This window comes from Strix aluco, chromosome 3 (genome assembly GCF_031877795.1).
Source record: "Strix aluco isolate bStrAlu1 chromosome 3, bStrAlu1.hap1, whole genome shotgun sequence".
Classification (NCBI taxonomy): domain Eukaryota; kingdom Metazoa; phylum Chordata; class Aves; order Strigiformes; family Strigidae; genus Strix; species Strix aluco.
Window position 1 is genome coordinate 56,691,673 of NC_133933.1, and position 27,073 is coordinate 56,718,745.

At 41.4% G+C, this 27,073-nt stretch overlaps 1 protein-coding gene across 1 annotated transcript; it reads right to left on the reverse strand.

The window, feature by feature from the left end:
- Positions 1–10,862: 10,862 nt before the first annotated feature.
- On the reverse strand, positions 10,863–11,916 carry MAS1 (MAS1 proto-oncogene, G protein-coupled receptor). Its single transcript, XM_074820697.1, has one exon. It carries the CDS (start codon positions 11,914–11,916, stop codon positions 10,927–10,929), a length of 990 nt encoding a protein of 329 aa, XP_074676798.1. The 3' UTR covers positions 10,863–10,926.
- Between the last annotated feature and the right edge of the window lie 15,157 nt (positions 11,917–27,073).

Genomic DNA, 27,073 nt, shown 5'->3' on the forward strand with positions numbered 1-27,073 from the left:
CACCCATGTTTAATGATATCAGCATCTAAGCTAACTGGATACCATGGGGCAGTGTTAAAATATTCTGAAATGTAATCTTATAATCTTACCTCTTTCTTTTCCTTGGGAGAGGTTCAGCATGATGACTGCTAGTTACTTTGCAGTAAATCCTGGTATACCTGAAACTCATGCTGAAACTTCCAAGTTATGGATGGTTTTCAGTAGGCAGGGTATCATGAATAGGTGATGAATACATAGGTCCTCTAGGGGTCTTCCTTGCAGCTTGCCAGGTGTCCAATGTCACATCGTTTCATGTTCTTCTGATTCTCAGTCTTGCTTCATGTGACCGGTTATCAGCTGTGCAGTACAGGCTGACTGAGAGGCAGCTTGTTTCTACTGTTATTGCCTCAGTTCCCTTTAACACTCATATCTGATCACTGTCTTTTCGATAAATAGGAACAAAAACTTTCAGAATCCAGAGCTGTTTTTACATATGATTGTGGGAAATTCTTTCTCCAGTGAGGTCTGGATAGTTTATTTCTAGCTGTCTATAAGCTACACTGTAACAAAATTTTTTTATACTATGTGAAAACTTCATATGGTTCTTCCATGGAGCCGTGCTGTTCTTCAGAAAGCACAGAGGCACCACTCACTGGCTTGTTCTCTCTTCTTTCCCTTTTTCTTGCTTCCTACACCTAAACTATAGTCTTCCTAATCTTACACCCATTGCCACCCATTTCTGAATGCTCCTTGTTCTTTTTGCTGCTCATTCAGTCTTTCACCATTTCTCTAATTCTTTCTACTCCTATTCCTTTCTTTTCTGTTGCGCTTCTACTCTTCCTGTTTCTTTCTCTCTAGCGTTTTTCAAAGGCAAGCTCTTGATAAAGAGCTACCTCCTGATTCGTTATGATGAGTTATCCTGCTCTATAACAGCTTAAAGTAAGACTTGAGTAAAACAGTGCCTAATGACCTTGTTTCTCAGACTTAGGTTTAGGCTTCCCAATGCAGTTAGAGAGATAATTAACAACATTTCCTAATCTAGCTGTTATTGTTCAATGAAACTGTACAAGGATATCAACTTTGTCTAAACACGTTCACTTTATCCGAAATCTTTGTCTTGCTGGGAAAGTCTTTACATGCTGTACTTGGTGTATGTGCTGAAAAGGGCACTATTTTGTACTGTGGCTTAGAAGATTAGAAGACATCCCTAGTCAAGGCCATTCTTGAGCAAGTCTGTAGCAGCTTTTCTGTATTCCTCCATCTCTTTTCACATCGTTGGTGTAGCTTCTGAAGAATATGACTCTTGGCTATTTATGCTTGGGTCAGAACTCAGTATTTTATAGTGATGAAGGATCTGATTCACCAGCTAGTGCCTAGGTTACTTGGTGGACTTGCACCAAGTAAAGCAAGAACTGTAAAATAAAAACCACCAGAGTAAACCAACGGTAGTCAATGAAATTTCACTAGCACAAGTTTTTTTATGTTAGAGGAATATGATTTGATTTCTCTGCTAATCCTGTTTCATTTGAAGCACCTACTAGAAATTTATCACAAATGATTTAACCTCAAAGCACCTTAACAAGGCAGTAAATATAGAGTGAAAGACTCTTCAGTGATTTAAACCTTGTTACCCAGTCCTGGGTGCTTTTACTTCAGTGTCTCTCTTCACACTTTGATCTATTCTTCTCCCAGGAGCTTTCGTCTCTGTGGTCTCTTGTTGACAGCCATCTTTGAGCTAGCCACCATCTTTTGGTTCTGTGACCTATGCTGATACCGGACAGGTGTGCAAGACAAACCTGCTCTTGCTGACCTCAGTGTGTTCCCAGAGAGCATTTTGTCAGACAAGCAGATGTAAGTGTGGTGGTAGCAAACACAGTCCCAACTTGCAAGGCAGGCTTTGGAAATGAAAATGTCCCCAAATGTGTTTGTTATTTCAGAATTATTTTCTGACAGTTCCCTCTGTCCCCCTCCTGACTTACATTTGTCAGCAATCTCCCAGGCTGTTATTTGTTGTCATTGATGATGTACTCCAGAAATATCACCATCTCTTTCCAAATATGATAATCTGTCATGTTTTACTCTCCAGTAACTTGATTTTTCCAATCACTTTTTAACTTCTGGAGATGAAGTGTTTCTCTTTCCTGCATCTGGGACCTCATCTGTAGTATAATTATCTCAATGTAGGTTGCAGCTCAGCATAGAAGGATGTGATAATGGGAAAAGATAACCTCCTGCTCCCTCATCTACAGTAGCTGAAAATAGTTGTAGTTCCTCTGCTGTGAGGCAAGCTAGTACAAGATATGTAAAGACCACTTGCCATGGCAAAAACCTGCAGGTATCTCTTGTGGAGCCAAAGTGAATAAATGAAACTTCTTACATCTGGAAGAATTCCTGCTCAATCATATTCTATTTTTATTCTGAGACAATAAGCAACTTTTTTTAATTTGGGAGTTATTTCACCTAATTCATTAGTACTGTGTATGGCAGTAAATTGTCATCTGTTCCATCTTGATTGTCACAAGGTAGCTGATAAATTTCTGTTTTGCTTCATTTTTCCTGGCTCAGTGTAGTGTGACTTCTTCCCTTGTAACTGAAGGACACTAAAATGAAAATGCCATCTTCAGCATCACACTTAAAAATTAACAAACTTCATGCACAGCAGAGAAATTACCAAATTGGTTTTGTTTAAAGCATCAAGGCTCAACCTACATTTTCCTTCTTCATATTCCTATCAGGGGAAAGAAGCTATGCAAGACATTTCTTGCATAACGCACTATTTGTGGAGGGCTAAAATACGTGGTATACTTTATTCAGTGATTCTTCTATCACCCTGTCTTGCTAGAATATATTTATATATTCTGTCCATGTATATACATTTGTTTTCATAGCCACATTCATAAATATGTTTAGGCCTATATTAAATGTGTTCTAGATATGCATTTTATTTCCATTACATATGTCTGTAAAATATTTTAAGATATCTGAAGTAGAAGAGTAAGAAATAAGGTTACATATAAACTCATTTAGAAGAAAAGTAACAATGTTTCTTTAATTATAGATACCATATTTCCCTGTATGTTTTATAGCCACAAGTTGCTGAAGGAGATAGGGTAGAGAAAAATAAATATCAATAGCAATGTATATATGAAGGCCCAGTTAAGCCATTACAGGATTAATGCCAAATAACAATATTGTATAAATGATTCAATTAAATATTCACATTAGATTATAATAATAGATTGCACATGTAGATCACAAGACAAGAAAGAGACCTCCAAACTACACTGTTTTGAATCTGTAGTATCTCCACCTGAGTCAGTGGAAGTAATAAAGATTTTCCTTAATTTTTTTCAGTCAGAACCTGAGTTAAATGAACAGAAAACATGTAAATATGGTAGTGAATGTGCTAAGAAGTACGCATCAGATCGACATGGAATGACAACTATCTTGAAGAGTTTTCTGGCATTTTCTCGTGTACTGACATGAAATTTAAAGATATGACAAATGTTAGCATGGGGAAGAAAATCTTACAGTTCACGCTTACTGAAGTGAATAAAAACTGTGGTGGAAAATTTACTAGTGATAAATATTGATATTTCTAGACAATTATTTCCTTAGCAGCTGAAATAAAGTAGTATTAGGAAATACCATGCATGATCTCTAACAAAATAGGATGTCAGGGTTGTGCCACACAAGAAAGAAAATAGTTTTCTCTGTATAGTATTTGCCTTAACTTTCACCTTGACTGTGTTCTAATGTGCACTTGAGCCTCAGAGTGTGCTCTCTGAAACTGGTGTTGGAGGAGCTACTGCTTTCTGATGTGCTAGCACTAATTCGTCTTGGAAGCCTTCAGTAAAACTACTTGGAGGGATTTTCTGCATATTTTCTTCTTGCCTCTCCACACAAAGCAATGATGAGGAGACTGATGCTTTGTTTGATGATGGGCAGTGGTACTGAAAGCTTGTTCAATCCTCTTGGCAGTGTTTTGTTATCCTAATGCTACAGGAGGTACATGATCTCATGAGCATGGCCAAGAGAAGAAGGTAATGGCTGCAGTGACTCTGAATAGACAGGGCAGGAGGCATCCGATCTCTGCAGAATTTTACAAGTCTTATGCTAAGGAACAAACTGGAGGGAAGTCTGAGTGGAGTACAGAGTAGGAAACTCAGGATGGATAGAAATGTGGGAGATGCGTGGCATATATTTCACTGTGACTGCCCAAGGACTTAAAGTAGCTGTGCTGTAGACTTAAAGTCTTCTGCTATAGGGATTAAGCAGGGGAGAACCCACAGGATGGCACACGCAGTGGCTGAATGATGCTTTGAGAGGTGACATCAAATCTGGATGGGGAAAAGTACAGATAAAAGTTTCTCAATGCTGAAGGCTGCTAAGAAACAGAGGCCAGTGTTGTGCTCAAAAAGATACAGGCTAACGAATAAATGAACCAAAAGGGAGCTGATAATAAAGAATATAGTTAGTGAATAAAACTATATTTACAGAGGACCTCAGCCATGCCAAGGTTAGCAATAGAGACATCATTCATTGTATCGACACCGGTCTGACTGGCCCAGCCTGTCGCCTGGTTAGGGACAGTCCCTTCCAGGCCAAGCCCAGGGAAAAGGTTATCAAAATTAACCAAACCAAAAATTGCTGGTTGTATATATTGATTTTCACCAAAATAATTACACTTTGCTGTAGTGTGTAATTGAGTGTCTTCAGTGAGCTCAGAGTATGTGTTCATCTGAAAATATTCACTTGTAATAAAAACAACTTTTTTTTTTTCCTATAAATAATATAAAAAAGTTATATCTGAAACACATATGTCACTCTGAGTCAAAAAATAAATCCAGATAGACCAAAGACAACAGAGAACATAAACACCCTCCTCCAATGCATTTAAGCAAATGCTGTTTTTCTTCTGAGATAGAACAGTGACACCAGGGTGTTCATGCCATCTTCTGCACATAGCTGTTAAAAGTTTTACATCTCTTTGTAGACTCTATACATAAAAATACTGGCTTCTATAAATATTTTAATTTATTCTTTACCTCAACAATATGTTACCTTTTATCATTAAAATGACTATCTATTTGCTATAATGTCCAATTGTCAAGGCCCATATTTGTCATAAGGTAAATTTTTAATGGGATAAATAAATACTTAATTTAGTTACTCCTATTCCAGAGACACTTTGTGTCAAGCTCTAAAAAAAAAAAAATATTAGTTGCTTAGTGTCACTTCTTGCTTAGTGGTGTTAGAATGATAGAATTCAAGTAAGAATGTAGTTCTCCTACCCTTGAGGACAGTCCTTCAGGGTGACCGTGGAATATTAACGTACAAACTACAGAGGAAAGATAAGTAGACAGTGTTAGTGGTGGAATAATTACAGCAAATTGGAGGAAGTTTAGGATAAACATCACTATAACAAATTAACACGTTAGTCTAGATTTCAAATCTATGGACTAAAATTCCAGTTGGAATAAGAAAAACATATTTTTTTTGTTTTCTGTATCACTGACTGTCCAGCCAAGGTGCTGAGAGAGATCAAACATGCTGTGAAGGCAGAGCACAGGGCCGTAATGCGAGGCAGGGGCTACCCCATGGTAGAATGACTGTCCTGTCAGAGCATGGGGCCAAGGCAACTGTTTCAGATAGTCAGTGACTCTCCATGGAGCAGCTGGCGCAGGGGCTGGTGAGGAGAAAAATATCCCCTGACTTGGCTGCGTAGCATATAGAACCTGGTTCAAAATGCCACTGTCAAAACATTGCTGCTCAGTAACTACTATAATACATCTAGATTCTTGCAGGAGTAACAAAATTGTGGACAATTGCACTCAATGTCAAGAAAGGAGCTTCTTAAAAGTGAGGAGATTTTTTTTTTTAAGAAAGAAGTTGAAGGGGAAATGGTTATTGGGAGGTACAACAGAAATCTCTTCAGTCACAGGTGGCATAGACAGACTGGTTGGAGAAGATTGTTCATGGTTTTTTTCCAGTACAAGAACTAGGGGCGTTAAAAGATCTAGGAAGTGGCAGCTCAAAACAACCTAAAGGAGGATATTTTTCAGGAAACATTTAATTAAGCTGTGAAACAGTGTAGAAGACATAAAAAACTTCTACGGCCTTCAGTAGAGGTCAGATGTATTTGTTGAAGAGAAATCCATTGTAAGTTACCAAATACAAAGATTTCTAGACTAGGAAGTTTCTGAGCTGGTAACTGTTGAAGGCTTGGAGAGGATAAGGAAGTGTGATACATGTTTGCCATGTTTCTTCTCCTCTGTAGGCATCTGCTTGTGACCACTGCTGGAGATAGGATTTGGTGCCAGATGGACACTGCCACATCCACTCCCTCTCCTTTCCTGCCTTCCATATTTCTGAAACAACTGAAGACAAGATTCTAGAAATACTTACTAAACCAGCAGCAGATCCAGTCTGTGTATTTAATGAGGCAAGAATCCAGTTTGGGAAAAGATAGGTTGTAATCATATAATTTAAAATTGAATTATTATATGTAAGGCAGAAGTACTAGACCCATGCAGGCTACCTCATCTCAGTACCTCTTCTCTGAATTCAGAGTTTTGCACCTACAATACATTTCTTTGAATGTGGATCCTGGTGCTTTATCTTTTAGGCTTGTAGGACTCAACTGGAAAAGCAAAATAATTCCATGTGGACATCACATAAGTGCCCAGGCAACCAAATGGAGGTAGCTAGAAGCCCTGAGTAATGGATTTTAATAAATTATTTCTGCGTGGAGTTAGAAAGAGAAGCAGCAAAGTACACACATGGCAGACAGCATATTATGACAGCTACACATGAGCTCACACCGATTTTCTGCTTTCCCTTGACCTAGGTACCATCTGAGAATACCCTCTGCCGACCAGTATCATCACTGCAACATCAGCACACCATGAATGCCACTTGCCTGAACTAAAGGAGTAAGTGAGGCCGCAGAGAGCAGCTGTTCTTCCTGCTGGAAACCGGGCAGTGCTGGGGAAGGAGAGGTGGGCATACAGCTAGGTTTCACCTTGATACCCACTGAGGGTACCAAGGGGTGCACACCCCACTGCCAGGACCGGAGTACACAGTCCAGGTCTAGCATAACAGGCTAAGGGCTATGGGTATTTCCAGGTCAAGAAAGCAGTGCAGGGAAAGAATTACAGAATGTGGAGAATAAAAGTCAGCTAAGGATTCAAATGGTCTCTCTGGGCACCATCTTCTCATCAGGCATCCATGATGCAGGGAACTCAAGGAGTCATATGCAATCCCTTGTCCCTCTCTGCTCACAAAACCCAGTGTGTGGATCACCCTGAAACAGGCAGAATAGGAGAAACATGGGCAGGAGTCTCTCCCGGGTGCACACAGAGCCATGCATCACTGGCTCCCAGAAGATGAAATTACCTAGGACCTTGCTGGAGATTTGTCTAGAGTTTTTTGGAGGACCCTGCAATTGAACTGTCCCTCCTATCTTCCCCCCAGAAGGTGACCTGAGGCATTATACCAAGAAATGCTGGGCATTTGTAGATTTTTCTCATGCTAGGAAAGGGAGCAAGAGGGGGTTTTGTTTTACATCAGCAACCAGTACAACTGTGATGTATTACAGCCTCCCTTAGAGGATTTCCCAGGCTAAGCTCCAGGCTAGAAATAAAATGGGCAGTATGTTCTTCCTCACCCCTCTGCCCTTGCTGTCAGAAGGATCATTCACAAAGTCTGTGAGGAAAGCTGCTGCATAAACTCATCGCATCATTTTGGACCTGAACCTGTACAGCAACTTGCCCCATGTCATCCTCTCCACCCAGGGAGTAGCTATGACAGCAAAAAAACTCTGAGCACTGCCAAAGGAGGTGACTTCCCTCTCTGCATTTCTGACCACACTTTTATATCGCACAACATTCATTAGTATCAAGTAGAACAGAAGTGTGGTAAAGAGAGTTTTAATAAAGTAAGCACTATACTGGGCATTTCTTCCCTGGATAATTCCTTGTCTTGACTGCACAGCAAAATTGAGTCCTTATTGACCTGGACATTACAAGAGATAACCAAGAGATAGCTGCAGTTCTGAAGTGTCTATATTGTAAATGTGAAAGCACAACACTGGAAACAAAATAATGTAATCCTCATTTTATAGGCAGAAAAGGGAGGTACAGAAAAATTAGATACCAAGACTGCATTAAAATGGAACCCACATCTCTAAACTCCATGGCTAGTAGTTTACCCACAAGACAATCTTTCCTGTTCTGCACCACTGCAAAGTGCTTATTAACACCACCTGACCTGCAAAGGGCTATTCCCCCCTCTCTCACAGATGCAAATCATTTTTAAAAATGCAATCTGGTGGAGAATCACATTCTTGTTGTGTAACAAATGAAATGTCACATTTTCCCTGTTTTTTTTTAAATGATGGAATAATGTGCTTATTAGTTCCCCTTGTACTGCAGCCTGTCTGCACAGAGTCATCAGGTGCTGTGATAAAGAAGAAAGAACATCCCTAAGGTATTTTTATCTGTGGACTGGGAAACATTAATCATTTTTCAGCTGCTAGCTGTTCATTCTTATTCATCCTTCTGGATGGTCATCTCATGCTGAATGTTAATTTTGTCTGCTGTGTGAACTAATATATGGGCAGTTGTCCAAATTCTGAAACATTTGAGGGCATGGCCAGACACAGGTGAAAAGGAGTATGAAGCTAGAAGTCCTAGAGCACCTGTTCAGCTCACGAGCATCCATTACTGCCTCTTCAGACCTACTGCCCTGACTGCATACGTAGTGACCCTTAACACAAACCTATCGTAATAATCTGGGTATGTTTAAGCACTGTAAATAATATGCCTTGTCTCACCTGAATCACTTTGAGAGAACTGGGTTACATGCGTGGTTACCGTGGAAGCATGTTTGAACATGCTTCCTGCAACTTTGCCCCTCTGTCTGGTTCTCCATGTGATTATTGTAAAGGGTTTTGAGGTAAGGGTAGGGAATGGCTTTAGAGAAGAGTCTGGGTTTTTTCTGGGCTAGATCTACCCTAGTATTCAAGTTTATGGCATTTATCAGTGTTGACAAATTCCCTGACAGGCCCCCACCAGGTGCATGCGCACACATGCCACATGTATGTGGACATCACACACATATTCCCCCTGACCGTCCCAGGGTGTCCACAGACCTGATTGCCATGTCCTGCACTCACCATTGGCAATGGGCAGCTGCTCTGCTGATTTGTCATTCCGGCAGTACAGTAGATCATTGATCTAAGGGAGAAACAGACTGCACTCCTCTACCACCTGAATCGATAGAGGTGAATAGCCTGGGACTAGAGTTTCAAAGACAAAAACTGGGACAAGTAGAGGGGCTGTCATAGATAAAGGTTGCTTTGGAGTGAGGGAATTAGGAATATATAAGAGTAACCTCTTCCTTTTCGTAAGTCTTTTCAGCAGTGACACACTGCAACACTTTAATGTAAGGAGAAAAGGACACATGCGTAGAAGGAATATTTATCCTTCTGAGATCTCTTCTCTATGTGAATTCCCATCCAATCCTTGGTCTTAACCTACCATCTTCCTTGTTCCAGGACTGGCAATCTTTCAGCAAAGGAGGGGTAGGTTGTATTTTTCTTTCCCCAGTTAGCTATTAAGTGTGCCAATGGAAACTTGGCGGGAAGCTGAAGATGCTGCTTCTGCCTGTGGCAGGAGGTCTCAGTTCCTGCTGAATTTGGAGCTCTGTGGAGGCCACAAGCAAATGCATCTACTAGACATCTCTTTGAAAGTGCCACAGCTCTCTGGCTGCCCAGACCTCTCATATTCTGTTTCTGTGTGATAAACCTGACTTAGCCCCATCCCCTTCTTGCTGTTGTCTTCCTCTGCCCTCTGCAGCTTGGCTATAGTTGGGCAAGTGGCTCTGGGATTTAAACTCCACAAAATACCAGCCCTGGCACCCTGGCAGTCAACTGGAATGGTGTGGCTGGGGTGTAGTCCTGGTCGTGCATTGTTTGAGGCACCTTTCTTTTTTTCTGTTTATCCAAAACCGATTGTTATAAAACAGAGAGACAACACAGGGAATATATATTCTCCAGAGAACAGCTAAATACTAAGTAAGTGGCTGGGACAGCAAGTATTGGGACTGACTTTCTTACAGACTCCTTGAATAACTAAACCTAGAGGAACACTGACATTTTGGGGATAAGCCAAGCCCACCATTGACAATTAGGGAAAAAGCCATCTGTGAGTTGACAACATCCCTATGTTGCCTGCTACTCCTGTGTGTCAGATACCAAATTATCACAGAACCCAGAGAAATGTTGATGTCACTAGAAATTATGCAACATACACCTTGAAAACAGACTCTGAAGCAGCCCCTTAACCACAGAGACACTTGACCATTTAATATATACTTAAATGTCTAGCTAGACCAAAGCTATACCGTATGTTTTTGGGTATGTATGGGGACTCACTCTCATACGTGCATTTCTTCCTCTGTTTCCCCCAGGGAGTGGCTCTTTTGCGCACTTAAACAAGCTGGAAACAGTTGAAACTAAATCCCAGTGTGTAACGTGAATCCTGCATTTAGTGGGTTTGACTTTTAAAAATGCGAATACACATAGGCCCTGATGACTTCAATAGCATTTATGGGTGCTCAGTGCTTGTATAAATGTCACACTATTTATAACATATTTCTGTGTCCTTTTTTAAAATTCTCTGTTGGCCTGTCTCTTTTCCACTGTGGTATCTTTGACTGACATAGTCACATCAGGATGTAGCATGTGTTTGAATAATTAAGAAAATACAAATAAAAGTTATCTTTATTCTAGTCCATATTTTTCCATTGCTCAACCACCAAAGATAATAGTACCAGTTCACCACTGCTTTTTACATTCTATGGAGAAAAGTACTTTTAGTTTTGCAGTGGTTTATTAAACCTTCCAAGTCCAATTATTTGCCCCTAGAGTTTCCCCCCTAAGCTTTAGAAAATTGTTTCAGCTATATCCAAACTCATGCCAACTTCCTGGCTTCTCGGCCGCAGCCCATCAGCGAGTGCTCTACTAAGAACAACTTTGAGGCTCTCCTTGAACCTCTTCTTCTTGCTGCTTCCTACAAAAAAGTAAACAAGGGGGTTGATGCTACTGTTAACGGTGGAGAGAACAACGGTGACATGGTTCTGCTGGCTGAGCAAAGACGACCAGTGGTGGTAATTCAGAAGATACAACAGCCTCATAGGCATGGCAAAGATGAGGAAGACAATGACTGTGGCCACAATGATGATGTAGAGCTTTGACGAATGAGGTCTCAGGGAGTTACGATGAATCCTGATAACCAAGATCAGGCTGGACAGAATCATTAGAGGAATGAAGATCATGAAAGTCAGGATCCATGTGAAGATGAGCAGTGCTTGGCAATGGTTGCCATCGTCGAATTGTTCCTTCGTTGAATCATCTTTGCATGTTAAGTATTCGGCTACTGTCATCAGAAAAGACAGAGTCCACAGAATTGCACACACAATTGCCGATTGGTGCTGTGACCGGTGGCATCGGTACCAGATGGGGTAAACAATAGACAGACACCTCTCAATACTGATGGCTGTCAGGAGATAGAGACCAGTATTATATCCAAGAAGGAAGACAATAGATAGTGTGGTGGTTATATAATAGTAAAAACCATATGCGAATCCAAAACCAGCAATGTACTCAATCGACAGAATAAATGTACAAAGCAGTAAGGAGATATCAGCAATGGACAGGTGTGTGATGTACGCAGTGAATGGGTTTCTTTTGATCTGGAAGCAGAGGCACCAGAGGACAATTCCATTTTCACAAAAACCCAGGAAGGAGATGATCATAATTACCCAAAGTGGGGTCAATATCTCCCAGACCCTTTCCTGTGTAGAAATGTTTCTGTGCATTGAGATGTTCTCTGTGCCTTCGCTGGGATGAAACGTTATGTTTGACTCATCCATGGGGAAAGCTCAAGTTTGGATAGCACAGCTCTTCCTTCTGTAAATATGTATAAAAATATACTGTGAGCATTGTGTGCTCCTCCCCTCCCCCTTTTCTTTCTGTTTTGTGGACCCTTAATTTCTGGTCATATCCAAAAGCCTTAGCAAAAGGAAAACCAGCTTTGATATACTGATGCTAGCTGAAACCCAGTTGGAACTACTCTTGGCAATGTGGCTAAGCCCATTATGCTAGCAGAAATCCTGAGCTTTCTTCTCTATGGGGTTCAGCGTATGAGTGCTAAACCACAGCTAAAGAGATATTCTCAAATTGCTCTTGGACAAGCGAGGTCTCCATCACATTGCAAAGTTTCATGATATAGTGGTCATAGGTAGCATTGGCGGTTCTTGTTAGAGCCCTAGATTGTTCCCAGGCAGGTCTATTCAGCTCTTGTTGAAGCTAATGACATAAATTTTAAGTCAAACATATGTATCTCAAGTGAATTTGGCTCACAAGTTTTTTGTTTTTAAAAAAAAATTAATACCAACGTCACTTTTCCAGGAAGGGCTTTAATTAAGTAAGTAAAAATAATATGTAGTTACTCAGAATTGTATTCCCTCCAAGTACAGAGGTGGAGGGAAGGTGAAATGCCACTGTTTTGAGACAGCCATTTTTTACCAGCTTTAAGTGTCATTTATCATAGCATAACATAATTTAACCATGTTTACACACTCTGAATACTTAGCACAATTGCAAATATCTGGCAAACATTACAAATCCGACCCATCACAAGGAGAAGTAGTTATTCAGGTTCCCTGACATTATTATAATGGTTTTAACTGTTGTTCTGCTGAGTTACGGAACAAGTTCTCCTTTTGTATGTCTCCTTTTATCTCATAACGGAGAATCAGCAGCATTTGCTTCAGCTGATTTTCGTACAAATATTTCATGCACCCTTCCCTGTTAACTTCCCAGCTGCCCCTGTGATGATACAGAGTCACATTCAGGACCCTTGCTGATTTACTGATGTTTAACAGGGACTAACTGTTGACAATAAGCTTGCCCAGCTGACTTGGTTCATCCATATAAGCAGCCTTGTTCATTAGCATGCTATAATGAGAATTCACCCATATCCTCAAGCAGTTAAGAACATCAAATGCAAGGTAAAGAACTTCTACTGGGGCAACTTTTGCAATGATTATTTAAACAGAACCATTCACCCCAGTCATAAATTTTCTCTGCGGAGCCCTGGGTTTCCTGGGTTCAAAACAACTTCTTAAAACAGGATATCACAGTCTAAAAAAGGGCATTCGGTAAACAACCTGGGAAGCCTCAGGGCTTGATGTCATTTAAACCTGCACAAAAATGTTAATGATGATCCCACCTGCATGTTGACCATGCCACCATCTTGAGATGCAGTTGGAGGGAACAAACAATGTAGCTGGAAGTGTGGTAGAGAAGTAAGTGTAAATGCAACAAGTAAATGCAGTGACCGGAATGAGTGCAAGCCTCCCAAAAGCAGTGTTCTGCAAAAACTGTAGAAGGAAAGGGCTCAAACACTGTGCCGCTGGAAGTGTAGTAAAGTTTCACTGAAGAAAAGGAGAGGAGAAGCTATCTACTTCAAGAGTTAAAACAAATAGGAAAGGAAAAAAAGAATTACAAGACTCAAGTATGAAAAAAATACTCAAAGTAAGAAAAGAGTCAACAAAGTTCTTGATTTGTATCTCTATATAAATGGAGTAGTTCTCTCTGGAGAGTAAAACAAAGAGGAAAAAGTTCTGGACTTACTAAGGTCATTCCCACATGAGAGCATTCAGAGATGAGAATGGAAAGAATCCTCTCGTTCCAGATACATCCATGGTCTGTTCAGATTTCCCTGAAGTTGCTGAAGAACCTCCTTGAAGAAGCTGAAGGTTACCTTCTCCAACCATTTGCCTTTGGTAAGAGGGGGAGCAAATAGTGACTCTGACCATGACTGCCTCAAAAAGAAATGTGCAGTTCTCCCATCACTCCAGATATCTGAGGCATGCCAAATAAAGTGCCCCAGGCTCATCATCTGAGGCTGTGCTTCAAATGGCATCACTCAGTAACCAGCAAGTCATCTAGCTGAAAGCCTGGGAGTTAACTCTTGTGGGAACTGAATGGCAGTATATGGAAAGTTGTCCTGAGCTGCTACAATACCAAGAGACACAGTTTAAACAAACAAATGCAAAGTGAGTAGGAGATCTATTTGGGGATGAGAAGATCAGAAGGAAAAAATCTCAATTTAGAACTGTGCCACCACATGCCATCTAAAATATTATAAGTTGATTTGTAAATTTGTCTTACACTTTTTAATATGATAAAACAAGAAAGTGAGAAGGATAGAGAGGGAGAATAAAAGAGAAAGAAAGAAAGAAAGAAAGAAAGAAAGAAAGAAAGAAAGAAAGAAAGAAAGAAAGAAAGAAAGAAAGAAAGAAAGAAAGAAAGAAAGAAAGAAAGAAAGAAAGAAAGAAAGAAAGAAAGAAAGAAAGAAAGAAAGAAAGAAAGAAAGAAAGAAAGAAAGGAGGGAGGGAGGGAAGGAAGGAAGGAAGGAAGGAAGGAAGGAAGGAAGGAAGGAAGGAAGGAAGGAAGGAAGGAAGGAAGGAAGGAAGGAAGGAAGGAAGGAAGGAAAACTAATTCACATAATGAAGGAAATAGAAAGAAAGAAACCACAGAGCAAAGAAAATAGCCACATCATTGTGTTAGTCTCATACATCCATTCCTTTTGGTTAAAATTGTATCTTGAGATTATTCTACAAAAAAATCCCAGCAGTGTGAACCAAAAATCTGTTCTTGAGATTTAAACAGTCTCCCCTGAAAAGTTCAGACAGGCCTAAGAGTCGATAAACTCTTTGAAAAGTCCCCTGAGGATGTCCCCTGCTTTTGCCCCAAGTATTAGGTTGTTTTTATATTCAGATATTAGCAGAACAAACATTCTTAGCCAAAAAAGGAGAGAGTTTGCTTGGTCTTCTCCTTTAGATGTTTCACTAAAACTACCAAATCCCCAAATGGGAAAAACTACTAACTAATGTGAGAAATAAATGACCTCAAAGGGAGGGTCAGAATAAAGTTAGGAAAGAAACAGAGTGAAATAAAACAACTTCTAATTGCTTTTTGTTGACTTAAATTGTAATCTACCTTACGTTCAACAGCTGTGGGACCAAAAATTTCAAGCTACCTCTGAAAAAGAAAAAAAACCTGTTCCTTTCTCATAAAATGAAATATGCATAGGAGTAATGAGAAGGGTCATTGTAGAAATACGTCAACATTTCAAGATTGACCAGGTACCTGGGTTCATAGCTCACTCAAACTGCTGTGCAAACACAATCCAAAATCAGGGATGCCCTGGCCTCTGTGTCTTCACAGGGTGGGTGGTTTGTGATAACTCTCTCACACTCACATAGCACCTCCTTCATGACTGGTCCCTTGAGCACCAGCAGTCATCATCTACATGGCCAGGGCAGCAGAGTGAAACCTGGTCTTGAGGGGCATAGTTCACAAATACAGCTTATCCTTGGTGACTTCAGGAGTAACAGGAAGGTTGAAGAGCACAGGGTGACCCCACACCTGCTGACCGTTGGAGTGTTTATATCAGATGCTGCCAAGATTGGCTATTTCTGAATCAGTTTAACTACTCAGATATTAAACGAGGGGGCTACAAAGCATGGAACCCAAACAGATCTTGGGACTAGAAATTAGTATCAACAATAAAGACATGATGGATAATATGGATATTCTGTTAATTTTAATCTAAACTGAATATACAGCAAGATGTGATATGAATGATAATTTATCCTAAAACTTTTCTCTCAGACACTAACCTGGTGGGACAGGGCAGCTTTGCAGTGGATGTAAATTGAATGTACTAACACTTTCAAATATCCTGTATGTACGAAGCTAGCGGTGTTACCTTTTTTCTCGTTTTGCTTTGAGCCTTTGAATAATTTCGTGTTCTTATATCTCCAATTCCTGGAAGCATAAGGCAACCTGAAAAGAACTCGCAATTCATTCATTAAACACAACCCAACAACCTAGGATTTATAAGCCAAATTAGAGGGGTTTATGTGATTGATACACATGCCAGTATATAAAAGAGCCTCTGTATACCTGGAAGTCTGATCTCCTAATTATATACTTACACAAGCCATGACAAAAAAGCCTAAGGTATGAGCTTTGACGGCACTTTCAGGCAGTGCAGTTTCTCATGATTGTCATTCAGCCATTACCACTTTCCAGTTGAAATTCATTACAGAATTATTCAGCTCAAAGATTAGGAGTTGGGCTTAGGTTTCAGAGGAGTGTGGACTGAAGAGCTGGGCTCAAACAACTAACAGAGTGCTGAGTGGCACACTGAAAAACAGAGGTGTTGTAAGATGACCAAAGCCCAAACAGAGGGCTCTAGGGTGGCCATGGAGAGCAAACAGGGGACTCTGGGGCACACTGGGGACAAATGCATGGATCCTAAGTGTCTTAAGATCCATTAAGGCTAACAGATACTAGAAGAGCCAGAATGACTTATGGTTACTCCTCAATAGGTGATATGAGAGTATCATTAAAGTAGGAGTTAGGCTTAGGGTAAACCTTAGGGTTAACATTACCCTAACCCAAAACCCACCACAGAACTTGCTAGACATCTTTTATGCTACTCATACCAGCCATGATACTAGAGTATGCCCAGTTCCCTAAAGGGTGGTAACTGGTGGATGGTGTTTTACAGGCAATAGGCGTGAGAGCTGGATTTATTGTTGGTTTCTGCAAAGCAAGGTGAAAGTATATGTCACCATCTAGTTTTGAGCCCAGCAGGGACCACCAGTTCATAGTTAAAAGTAAGGTTATAGTAGGAGTTAAGATTCAAGAAAACAGAATATGAAAACTAAGTCCAGAATCAAGGTTAGAATGAAGACTCCTTGGTGGCTACTCAGTTACAAGGCCAATTCTAAAATGCTGTAAAATCCTGTAAAATGGCAATCATAGGACTGTGTTTTTATGAGAACAGTATGGAACAGCAGGCTCCAAAAGCAAGGATTACTTCTTAATCCTGAAATCCTACTGAGAGATTTTGACAACTACAGTTGGTAGAGGTGAACTAATCATATTTTTTTCTGGGTGGTTAAGACCCACTGCATGTTGTTTATGAAAGTGGATTTAGGGCCTGTGGCAGACAGTCTGAAAACTAGGTGTACTCTGAGAACCTGTGAAGAATCTTATTTGAGGTAAGAATAAGGCAGCTAGTGAGAGATGGGCAGTTTATGCTTACTGTTGGGACCATATAGGACCCTAAAATAGCTTGATAAAGCTGTTTTCAGATTACTTTTTTATTCTTTGTCAGAGATGTTTTTGGATGATTCATGCAGTTCTGCTCTGAAATGGCTTATGATAAAAGGACAGTTAATAGCAGATAGAAAGCTGGGGGTAGACAGGCCCAAAAGCAGTGTGCAGGGCTCTGCAAATCTCTGGAAGCAAAGCGAGATGTCTGGCCCATTACTGCATTGCCCAGACTGCTGGCAGGTTAGAGGAATTGTTTACATATAGCATCATAGACTAACTGTCATGTGAGCATGGGAGGATTTGGAGATGTTCCTGCTCCCAACTTGAGCCGCACCTTCTTTTTTCCCACCTGCACAGCCCCGGGTGGCACGCCGGGGCTCGGCACTCGCACCCAGGGAAGATGCCGGGCGTCAGGAGGAGCAGAGCTCCAGACAACAACTCCAGGCTGGCGCCACTTGTGCAACCCCACAACCAGAGGGGAAATTGGCCAGTTTGGGTACAGACGCATTCATACGATACCAGGTGGCTGTGTTTACCTGCCTGGGTGCAGCATACATGGTGTTTTGGATCTGAGCTTCTACCTCTGTGTCCTATCACAGTGCTGGTGAGGAAGCAGCCAGAGGGCAATTGCAGGGAGTTTCCCAAATCAGAGAGGGGTGGGAAGTGGAGGGAGAGTACCAGGAAGGGAGGAGCTCTTAGTGATGCTGTGAGCTTGGGAAAAACTAATAAAATAACAAGGTTTCCTATTGCCCATCTTTCTGTGATTTTTTGGGGGGGAGGAAAAAATATAACATTTTAAAAGTTATAAAAAATGAATGGAAAAGGTATTCCTGGGCAAGGAAAAGAATACATATCTTTACTAAAACTCACAAGTGTTCACCTCTCAAAGAATCTCTGTAACATATTTCTGTATCTATTGGTTTAGAAGAAGTGTCCTTTGCAAGCAGAAATGTGTTCCTGCTCTCTGCCTGCCTCCCAGCAAGTCATGAAGAGGGAGAACCTGGGCCTTAATGAAGTACAGAGCAGCTGTCTTCTTTCTTCACAAACCAGCCTCACATCTGTCTTTCTGTACTTTGATCCACTCTTTGTGACACTTCGCTGAGTCTTTGGTCATTAGCAGTCAGTCCCCTGCAAAGCCTTACCAACATTTTGTTCTCTGTCTCCCTCTTCATGAGAAATCACCATGAGTCCTTCAAAAAACCTTGCTTATTCAGAGAGCTCCTATCTTCAGCCATGCAGAATGTGAGGAGCTCTCCTCTATCCTTGGGTTTCAGAGGCTATTCAACTGTCCATAGACCTACCCTTTAGTCCTAACATGCATAGCAGGTGGCAGCTCTTACCTTGAGGACAGTGGGGTCTGTCCCCAGTGTAAATCTACCACTGCTAAAATCATTCTGAGTCTTGCTTCCATCTTGGGCCAGTCACTAATGGCACAAACACTAGCACCAAACCCAGCATCATCACACATCAGAAGAGAAAATACACTGCACCTGCCTACTGACAGCCCTACCAGCTACCAAGCATTAGGGCCACCACTGCTATGTAGTGTAAGACAACACAGGAAACAGTATTTCCATTCTACATTTTCATTTTATATATGTAAGACAGTACAGGAAACCATTGGGGAGAGAATAGGATAAGAATGGAAGTAATAACTTGGCATATATGATTAACTAGGGTAAGCAGTTTAGACCATTTTAACTTTAGTTGTGCAAAGCAGAAGTTACAGGATTAGAAAATGTGAGAGGCGCATGACAAAGATGAGTCAGAGCTTTCCATGATAAAAGGTTGGAAGAAGAAGTTTGAATGCCAAATAGCCAGTAAACTTAGCTAAACTTTGTTTAGGTTGAGATAAGATGGTGTGGTTATATCCAGTTACCTCATATAGAGTAAGATGTTTTGTATTACTGATAAAGATAATGAAAGAAGGGTCTGGTACCATGGTGCTCTGTCCTTCAACCTGTGTTGTTTCTGGAGGTTCCCATCAACAGATGTCCAAATCCTTCTTGAAACAGAGTTGCTAGTCAGACTAAGTTATGTGAAGTGCCTGCCCTAGTAAGAAAGACTGCCCTGAAATAATCTTTTACTTCTGATTGTAAATATGCCTGTCTTCTTTCTTTTACCCCTCTTTTCATTTTTATTCTGTATCACATATTCATCATTTACATGCATTTCCAACCTATCACAGAAGTTAGCCATTTCTCTTTATTTGCTCTTGGTACTGCAGGAATAGGAGGTTAAGTAAAATCCTTGATGCTTGTTACTGTGAAACATTAGTCTCTTTGGTTGGGTTCACTGAACACTCATGATTTTTCAGCTGAAGTCTGGTGGTCCACCTACCTCCCTGCACTCTGCTCCTACACAGAAGAGAAATAGCTACGGTGCTGAGGATCCCTTCTATTGGAAAATTATTTAAAAGGATGATAACCGCTGTATGGAGGCACCAGTACTTCAGAAAATCAAGGTCGATGACAGGAATTGTTGACAGCCTTTTCCAAACACTCTTTGGACTCAGCCAGGATAGGTCCCTGACTCCTTAGGGCAACACCTTCACAAGTCATCTAATGGCATGCTTGCAAATGTAACTACTGTGTATAGATGTAATTAGATAATAAGCAGCAAACAACAAGAGCTTTGTAGTGACGTGACTGAAAAAGCTGTGTATTGCTGATATATGATGCTGGAATTTAGTAAAGGAATTTCCATCTGAACTGTGAAAGTGGTCTAAAAGTCCATGGATTAATTCAGTATTTTAAAATCAAAATTCCATTGTGGATATCACATTGTGGTTCTGCAAGGAAACTGTAGCCCAGTTTTCTTCTGTTTCATTTCTCCTTTATTGGATTGAACCTCCCACAGTGCACCATGGAATAGGACTTTGTAATACAATCATCTTTTCTCTTGCTGTCCAGGGAGCCTGACTGACAGAGATGAACCAGAGCACTGTGCATCAAAGAATCATTTCAGAAGGGAAAGACTTCTTCCTACTTTAGGATTTTTCCCAAACATTGAATTTTTAAAATTAAAAATCTCAAGTAGCCAAACATTTTCTTTTGAGTAAAGTTTTTCTATTATTTTTAAACCACTTCTAATACTAGTCTGTTTTCAAAACAAAATATAGACTCAGAGATAATTTTTATTTTTCAAGGTGATCCAGCTTGAACACAGGTGCACAAAGCCAGAAGGTCACTGAATGAAAACAATGAACTGTCTGTCTCTTCTATCAAGCGTATATACCTGGAGTGGATCTAGAATCCTAAAATATCAAAAAAGACATTAAATTTTCTGCAAAAGAATATTTTTAAAATGTAGCAAGAGTATAAAACAATGATTCTGAGGGTAGAAATCATGAGGACTGTGTTTACTCTGTCTCAGACTTCCTCATTCTCATCAAAATTCCTCCTCTGCAAAATGGGAGTAACATGGGAGTACTGGGAGGATAACTTCAAATTTGTGACATGCTTAGCTAGTATAGTAATATAAATATTAAAAATACAGGGAATTCACCTACTACTGCAACCTCACTAACACAGTAAGAACAGAGTTTGATTCTATTACAGTAAAAACAAGTGGTCTTGGCTTTTTTTTATTTTTCCACCTTTTCCAACTTTCTCCTTTATACCTGTGACAGGAATGGGACAAGATGCTCAGCTATGTTAAGTCATCACAAAGCCATGGAAATCAGTGTCAGTAAACCAGGTAACAATCCAGCCCCTGCAGATGAACAAAGGGTGCTCTTGCGGACTCTAGGTTCATGATTTCTAGCTCCCACAGTAATGTGGTGGTACATCTTGCCAAATTTTCAGCATGAACATCTATATTGGCTGTGTCATCAGTTTGCTTCCGGAAACAGTATTGACTTGTCCTGTTCTATTCATAGGTTGGTCTGATAACAGCATTTTCTCTGCAGAGTTGACATAACACAAAATAAGTTAGGTAGTGAACAACAACCAACTGAATTTCAGCTGGAGATAAAGACACTGAAGTTCTGCATTTTTTAGGAATTCCTCTTCTTCTTCCTGCATCAAAATGTCAGGTTCCTTCTTCCTCTGAGGTGGAGAGGTTAAAGACACCACCGCATGCTCCCTCCCATGAATAGGTACTTCCAGCAACTGTGTTCAGACTCACTTGAAGTCTCAGTCTTTTGTTAATAAAAATACTTTCCTCAGAATTTAGATGCTGCAGGGACTATTGCTGCCTCTATTTCCTGCTGAACACATTTTCTAGGACTATGTTTTTTTCTTCCTTGTCATGCTTTCCCTTTATCTTTTGATGTCAAGGACACATGATTTTTTGTACCCTATGAGCAACATGCCAGCATTTCTGTGTGGCTCTTGGCAATGCCATACATGCTGCCAGCCACAGTGGAGCCAGCCACAGGGAGGGCTTCAGGGCATGTCCCAGGTGGGCAGTCACTGCTGCTTGTACACCCACGGTGGGATGGAGTGGGGCTGAGCTGGCTGTGCAGAGGAGAGCCAGGGTAGCACAGAAATGCTCAGGTTACCACCAGCCCCCTAGCCAAATCAGTCCCAGTGAAAACCATGGGATATAGCCCTGGCAAGGAAGCACGTAACTGCACTTTAACTGCTCACAAGGTACTTAGGTTAAAAAGCTAGATGGTTGGCAGCTCTGTATCATCTGTCCTGTTTCTCTGCCTCATTCTCCTATATTTTTTTCTCCCAGTTCGTGGCCTAATCTTTTAATACTTTGTTGTGGTTTACATGCACCCACGTTCCCACTGATAGGAACATACATTCTCATTTAGGAGCAGAGTTTACAGGCATGACTCAAGGCACACTTAATACCCATAACAGATTGAGTTTTCTCCACCTACGTTGTCATGCAGACTGTTCTGCTGTGGTCTGAGATATATTCTCAGCAAAGCTATTTCCTCAGTACTCCTCCAAATACTTACTGATGGAAGGAGATAACGAGGTGTCAGTCACAAGCTAGACAGTGCCCCCTCATCAGGCTGAATGTACCAGATGACTGTATAATATATAATATACATAATATTTATACACATACATATCTTGCCAAAATTAAACTTACTACTTTTCTGGGTGAAGAAAGGCTTAGTTTCTGGTGGTTTTTTGGGGACAGGAATGGGAGAAGGAAGAATCAGTAAGAGACTAGAATATAGTTGACAGTGTAGAAACCATATTAGTCAGAAATAAAAAAGCAGGTAAAGACATTAGTAAAATAACTAGATGGACTGTATCTCTTTCACTGGAAAGTTCTGGAGACATTGTGATAGCTGAAGACCAAAACCAGAGCTGTCTTTTGACACAGTGTAAAGATCAAGTGTCATCCTTCAGTGCTGCCAGGTGACTCCAGGGACAGAGTCCTGAAACAGGTACGAGAGGGGTGACAGACTGCCCCCTCCTTTTCAAATAAATGATATACTGGAATTAATAGGGGAGGAGAACTGCAAAAGCACAGAGCAAGGAAATGGTCTCAAAGCAGCCAGCTGCCGGCAGCTTGTGGGCCAGCAGTGCCCCACTGGCCTTGCAGACAAGGCGCAGACATCCAGTGCCAGCGCAGCGCCACAGCAGCATCCTTTGTGTGCACTACCTGCCCTACCTTCTACCGCTGCAGCTTGCCTTGGTGCCAGGGACCATGCAAATGAATGAATGTCTGAAGCTGGTGCTACAGGGTCTACCAGCAGTCATACCCCTGCACAGCGATGATGAGCGAGGTCATGGCACTCACCCTCTCCTGCCTCCATATGCTGGTGATGATCTGTGCATGATGGGAAGCTCCAGGAGAGCAATGGAGACAGTGGCTGGTTACCCAAAGAGCCACATGCAGCACCACGTCAGGATAACGAGGCAGAGGGGTTCATCCGTCACATGGCAGACAAGTCACTGGAGTCCATGTCTCTTGGATCATGACCGTTGGTTTGATGACTGCACTGTGACAGAGGAGGCAATATGGGAGGATGCTGGCCAGGGCCTGTAAATCATGCATTTTTTGTTCCTATCACCTGTGATGGTCTTCATGTGCAGCTACTAATTTTGTTCTGGCGGAGTTAAACAGAATTTGTGAGCCCAACAACAGGGAATGAGCCCCAGGCTACAGGGTGCTTCCTGATCCCAGCTAACTAGTTTTACAGGGTTTTTTTGCATCTTCTCAGCTACTTAAGCATGCTGGTATGTGTACCTGAGGATGGGATCAGAGTGGAGCCTCTGAATCCAAAGGCTTTGTATGGTAGACAAACCACTAACTCTTCAGAAAGGCAAGCTCAATACAGCATGGTGTGAGTGCGTCGCTTAAATCCCATCACTTAAATTCAAGCCTGTGTTCAGGCACTTTATTCACTCAAGGCTTAAATGCTTCAGTCTTCACATTGTCATCAGTTGGGAAGAAACATCTGAAGGGGTGGAACTGTTTGTCCCATAATTGCAAATGCAAATTTTTCTCATGATGATCATTAAACTGTAGGTGTGGGTTTCCTGAAGGCATGTCGTGCCAGGCAAAACAAGGCCAGGCTTTTCAAGCATTCATCCCCTTGTGTCAGTGGTGAAGCAGACCTCCCCAGTGGAAACATGTGATTGAGTAAGCCTAATTATACCTTCTGGCTTCCAAGAACAGACCTTTATGTTAATACAACAGGAGATACATTCTCTGCCCTAATTCACACTCCCCAACTGCAGTAACTGTCATGATCTTCCAGAGTGGCAATACCCGTATTTTCACTTGTTCCTCACATATCTCAAATACACCCCTGTATTACAAGCAGATCAACCCCTCGTATCACTCTCAGACATGGCTGTTGTAGCACCATGAAGCAAATTGCGTGTTTGTGCTTTGAAAAGCCTTTCTTGCCATATGAAACGTTGCGTAAGAGTCAAAATTCTTCTGGAATAGGCACAGGTGGCCCCTCCCTTCTAGGGTCATTTCTTTCTCATATGCCAAAGCCAAGCTGTTTCTCTCAGATGAGGATTTGGAAACACTTCTGGGGACAGGAGGGGAAGCATTTCCTTTTTGGGCTTCTGCCCTGGTCCCTTCTACTCTTGGATAACTTCACAATCTGATGGATGTAGAAGCCAGAGATACCCTCCTGGGGCTAGGCAAAGGCCTGGGCTGCCAAATCATCTGTTTGACGGATGATTTGAAAACAAACAGACCTTAAAAATAGTATTTCTGCCATTGCATTGGCTTCAGACTTTCAGCATTGAGTTAAACTGGACCAAGCAAAAGAAGCAGAATAAGCAGTGCTAAAATGACTGTTGTGCCTCTTTTGTCCTCCATATTACTCCAATGTCTACAGCCTTTTTTATTTCCTCTTTTCTTCCTTTATGCCTGTTTCTTGATTTATTTTTTTTGCTCTGCACTTTCTGTCATCACCTATGTGCTCTACAGCTCTCCCTTGAGCTGTTAACTTCCTTCTTGTGACCACTTGATGTGCCAGACAAGCCTTGAGATACTGGGAAAATGAAAAAAGAATAATGATGGAAAGGAAAAAAACTCTAAGGAAAGAAGCCATGTGACTTTTTCCTTTACTTCAGTGGAGACAGAGCCCTCAAAGCACAAGTGAAACTAGTACAGAGAGTGCGTATCTTCAGTATCTCCCTGCGACATCTCATCGTTGCATTTCTACCCAGCAGGTCTCCCCACTCAGTCTAATCATAACTGCTTCATGCGCTTCTCCTGTAACACCACCAGCAATAAAAGCTCTTCTCTCTCTACACGCTCATTCCAACATCACCCACTGGTTCCAGGGGGCTGCCCTCACCCCCTCATACAATGTGCTGCTTCTACCTCAGATGATTTATCTTTGTCCGATTGTTTACGTGAAGTCTTTGTTTGGTACAGGTCTTCCAGGACACAGACATACACACGAAACAGGGATTCTGAGAAGTTTCTTTGCTTTCCTAATTTAGCCAAAAAGAAAACCTTCTCTTTCATCTTAACACTTTAGATTCATGGAGCGTTGAGGAAATGTTACCTTTTTGGAGTCTTTGTGCTGTCTCTCTAGTTTCAACATCAACCCTGGAGCTTGTCCAAGCACACGTGGTGACTTGCCTCAGCTTTGCATTTCACTCTTCCTCCTACATGGCTCATCTACAGACCGTGGAACATCACTAACCTGCTTGGTGAAGAAGTCATGAGCTGGATTAGCCAGAGTCCCCCTCATCATGAGCATGGTGGCTGCCACTGAATGTTTGCAATTATTCACATGCACAACTACACATTTTCTGCAAAAATTAGCATGCTGGTATTACTCAAGATAAAAGTAATTATTTTTAAGCATGTATCTTAAACATTTTAATTACCACAGCAGCTCCCATCAAAACCTCCAGCAAAACTCACCCCTTGGCTTGACTGGGAAGCAGACCCAGCTGAAACTTGCTTGAATCTTGACTTAAATATTTGTTCTGAAAAACTGAGGAAAACTGCCTGTGAAGCACATTTTTTTTCCCTAGTTAGGAAATTACATGGTTACTTATGTCAGACATTATCTAAAAGTGTCAGAGTGCGTTGGCCTGGCTGACAAGATCATATCACCTCTAGCATCATAGTGCATCTGGGCTGGAAACTGATCTGGTCATCAGAGGACCACAGCTTCTGGACAAACTGGAGAAGAATGGGCAGAAAATCCTGAATACTTTTAGGAAGGAGTGTAATCAGCTTACATGTGGGATTTTTTTTTTTTTTTAATGTAATAACAAGAAATGGGGCTTTGGAAATTAAGACCCCCCTTCTAGTCCTGCATTCCCACTTACTTCAGCACATTAATGATCTCACTTGAGTTTAGAACCATAGAATGGTTTGGGTTGGAAGGGGACTTTAAATACCACCTAGTCCACCCCGCCCTGCCATGAGTAGGGACACCTTCCACTACTTTAGGTTGCTCAAAGCTCCATCCAACCTGGCCTTGAACACTTCCAGGGAGGGGGCATCCACAGTTTCTCTGGGCAACCTGTTCCAGTGCCTCACCACCCTCACAGTAAAGAATTTCTTCCTTACATCTAATGTAAATCTACCCTCTTTCAGTTTAAAACCATTACCCCTCATCCTATCACTACACTCCCTGATAAAGAGTCCCTCCCCATCTTTCCTGTAGCCCACTTCAAGTACTGGAAGGCCACTATAAGGTCTCCCCAGGGCCTTCTCTTCTCCAGGCTGAACAACCCCAACTCTCTCAGCCTGTCCTCATAAGGAAGGTGCTCCAGCCCCCTGATCATCTTTGTGGCCCTCCTCTGGACCCACTCGAGCAGGTCTATGTCCTTCTTATACTGAAGGCCTTAGAGCTGAACGCAGTACTCCAGGTGGGGTCTCACGAGAGCAGAGTAGAGGGAGAGAATCACCCCTCTCAACCTGCTGGCCACACTTCTCTTGATGCAGCCCAGGATACGGTTGGCTTTCTGGGCTGCGAGAACACATTACTGGCTCATAGTCAGTTCTGCCCCAACAAGGACAACATGGGGATGGTAGGAGTGGGCACTGTAAGCATAAAACAAGGGTCATAGCAAATGCCTCCTGGACTACATTGCTTATGAAAAAAGAAAAGTAATTTGAATTGTAATACTGGTTGGCTTATCATTTTAGACCAGTGCCATCTGGTACTCAAATTTTTCTTAGCTTTTTTAATTAATAGAGTATGCAAAGAAGTATTTAAAAAGCCTAAAGGGTTTTTGCCATTTCATTCAAACCTCAGAGATAAATGCACCAGAATAAAGATTTAATTCCAAACTTCAATTTTTTTTTTTTTTTTCAGTTATCACAGTCTCATTTTTAAAGAGCAACAGTAGGGTTTTATTCTTATTCATATACTTTTAAAATGCCCCTGGGCATTCCCTGTTAGCTCTCTGAAAGCAGACTGGTAAGGTGTGCTTCGCTTTGTTGACAAGAGACAACCCAGGACACTCTGGGGAAGGACACTCT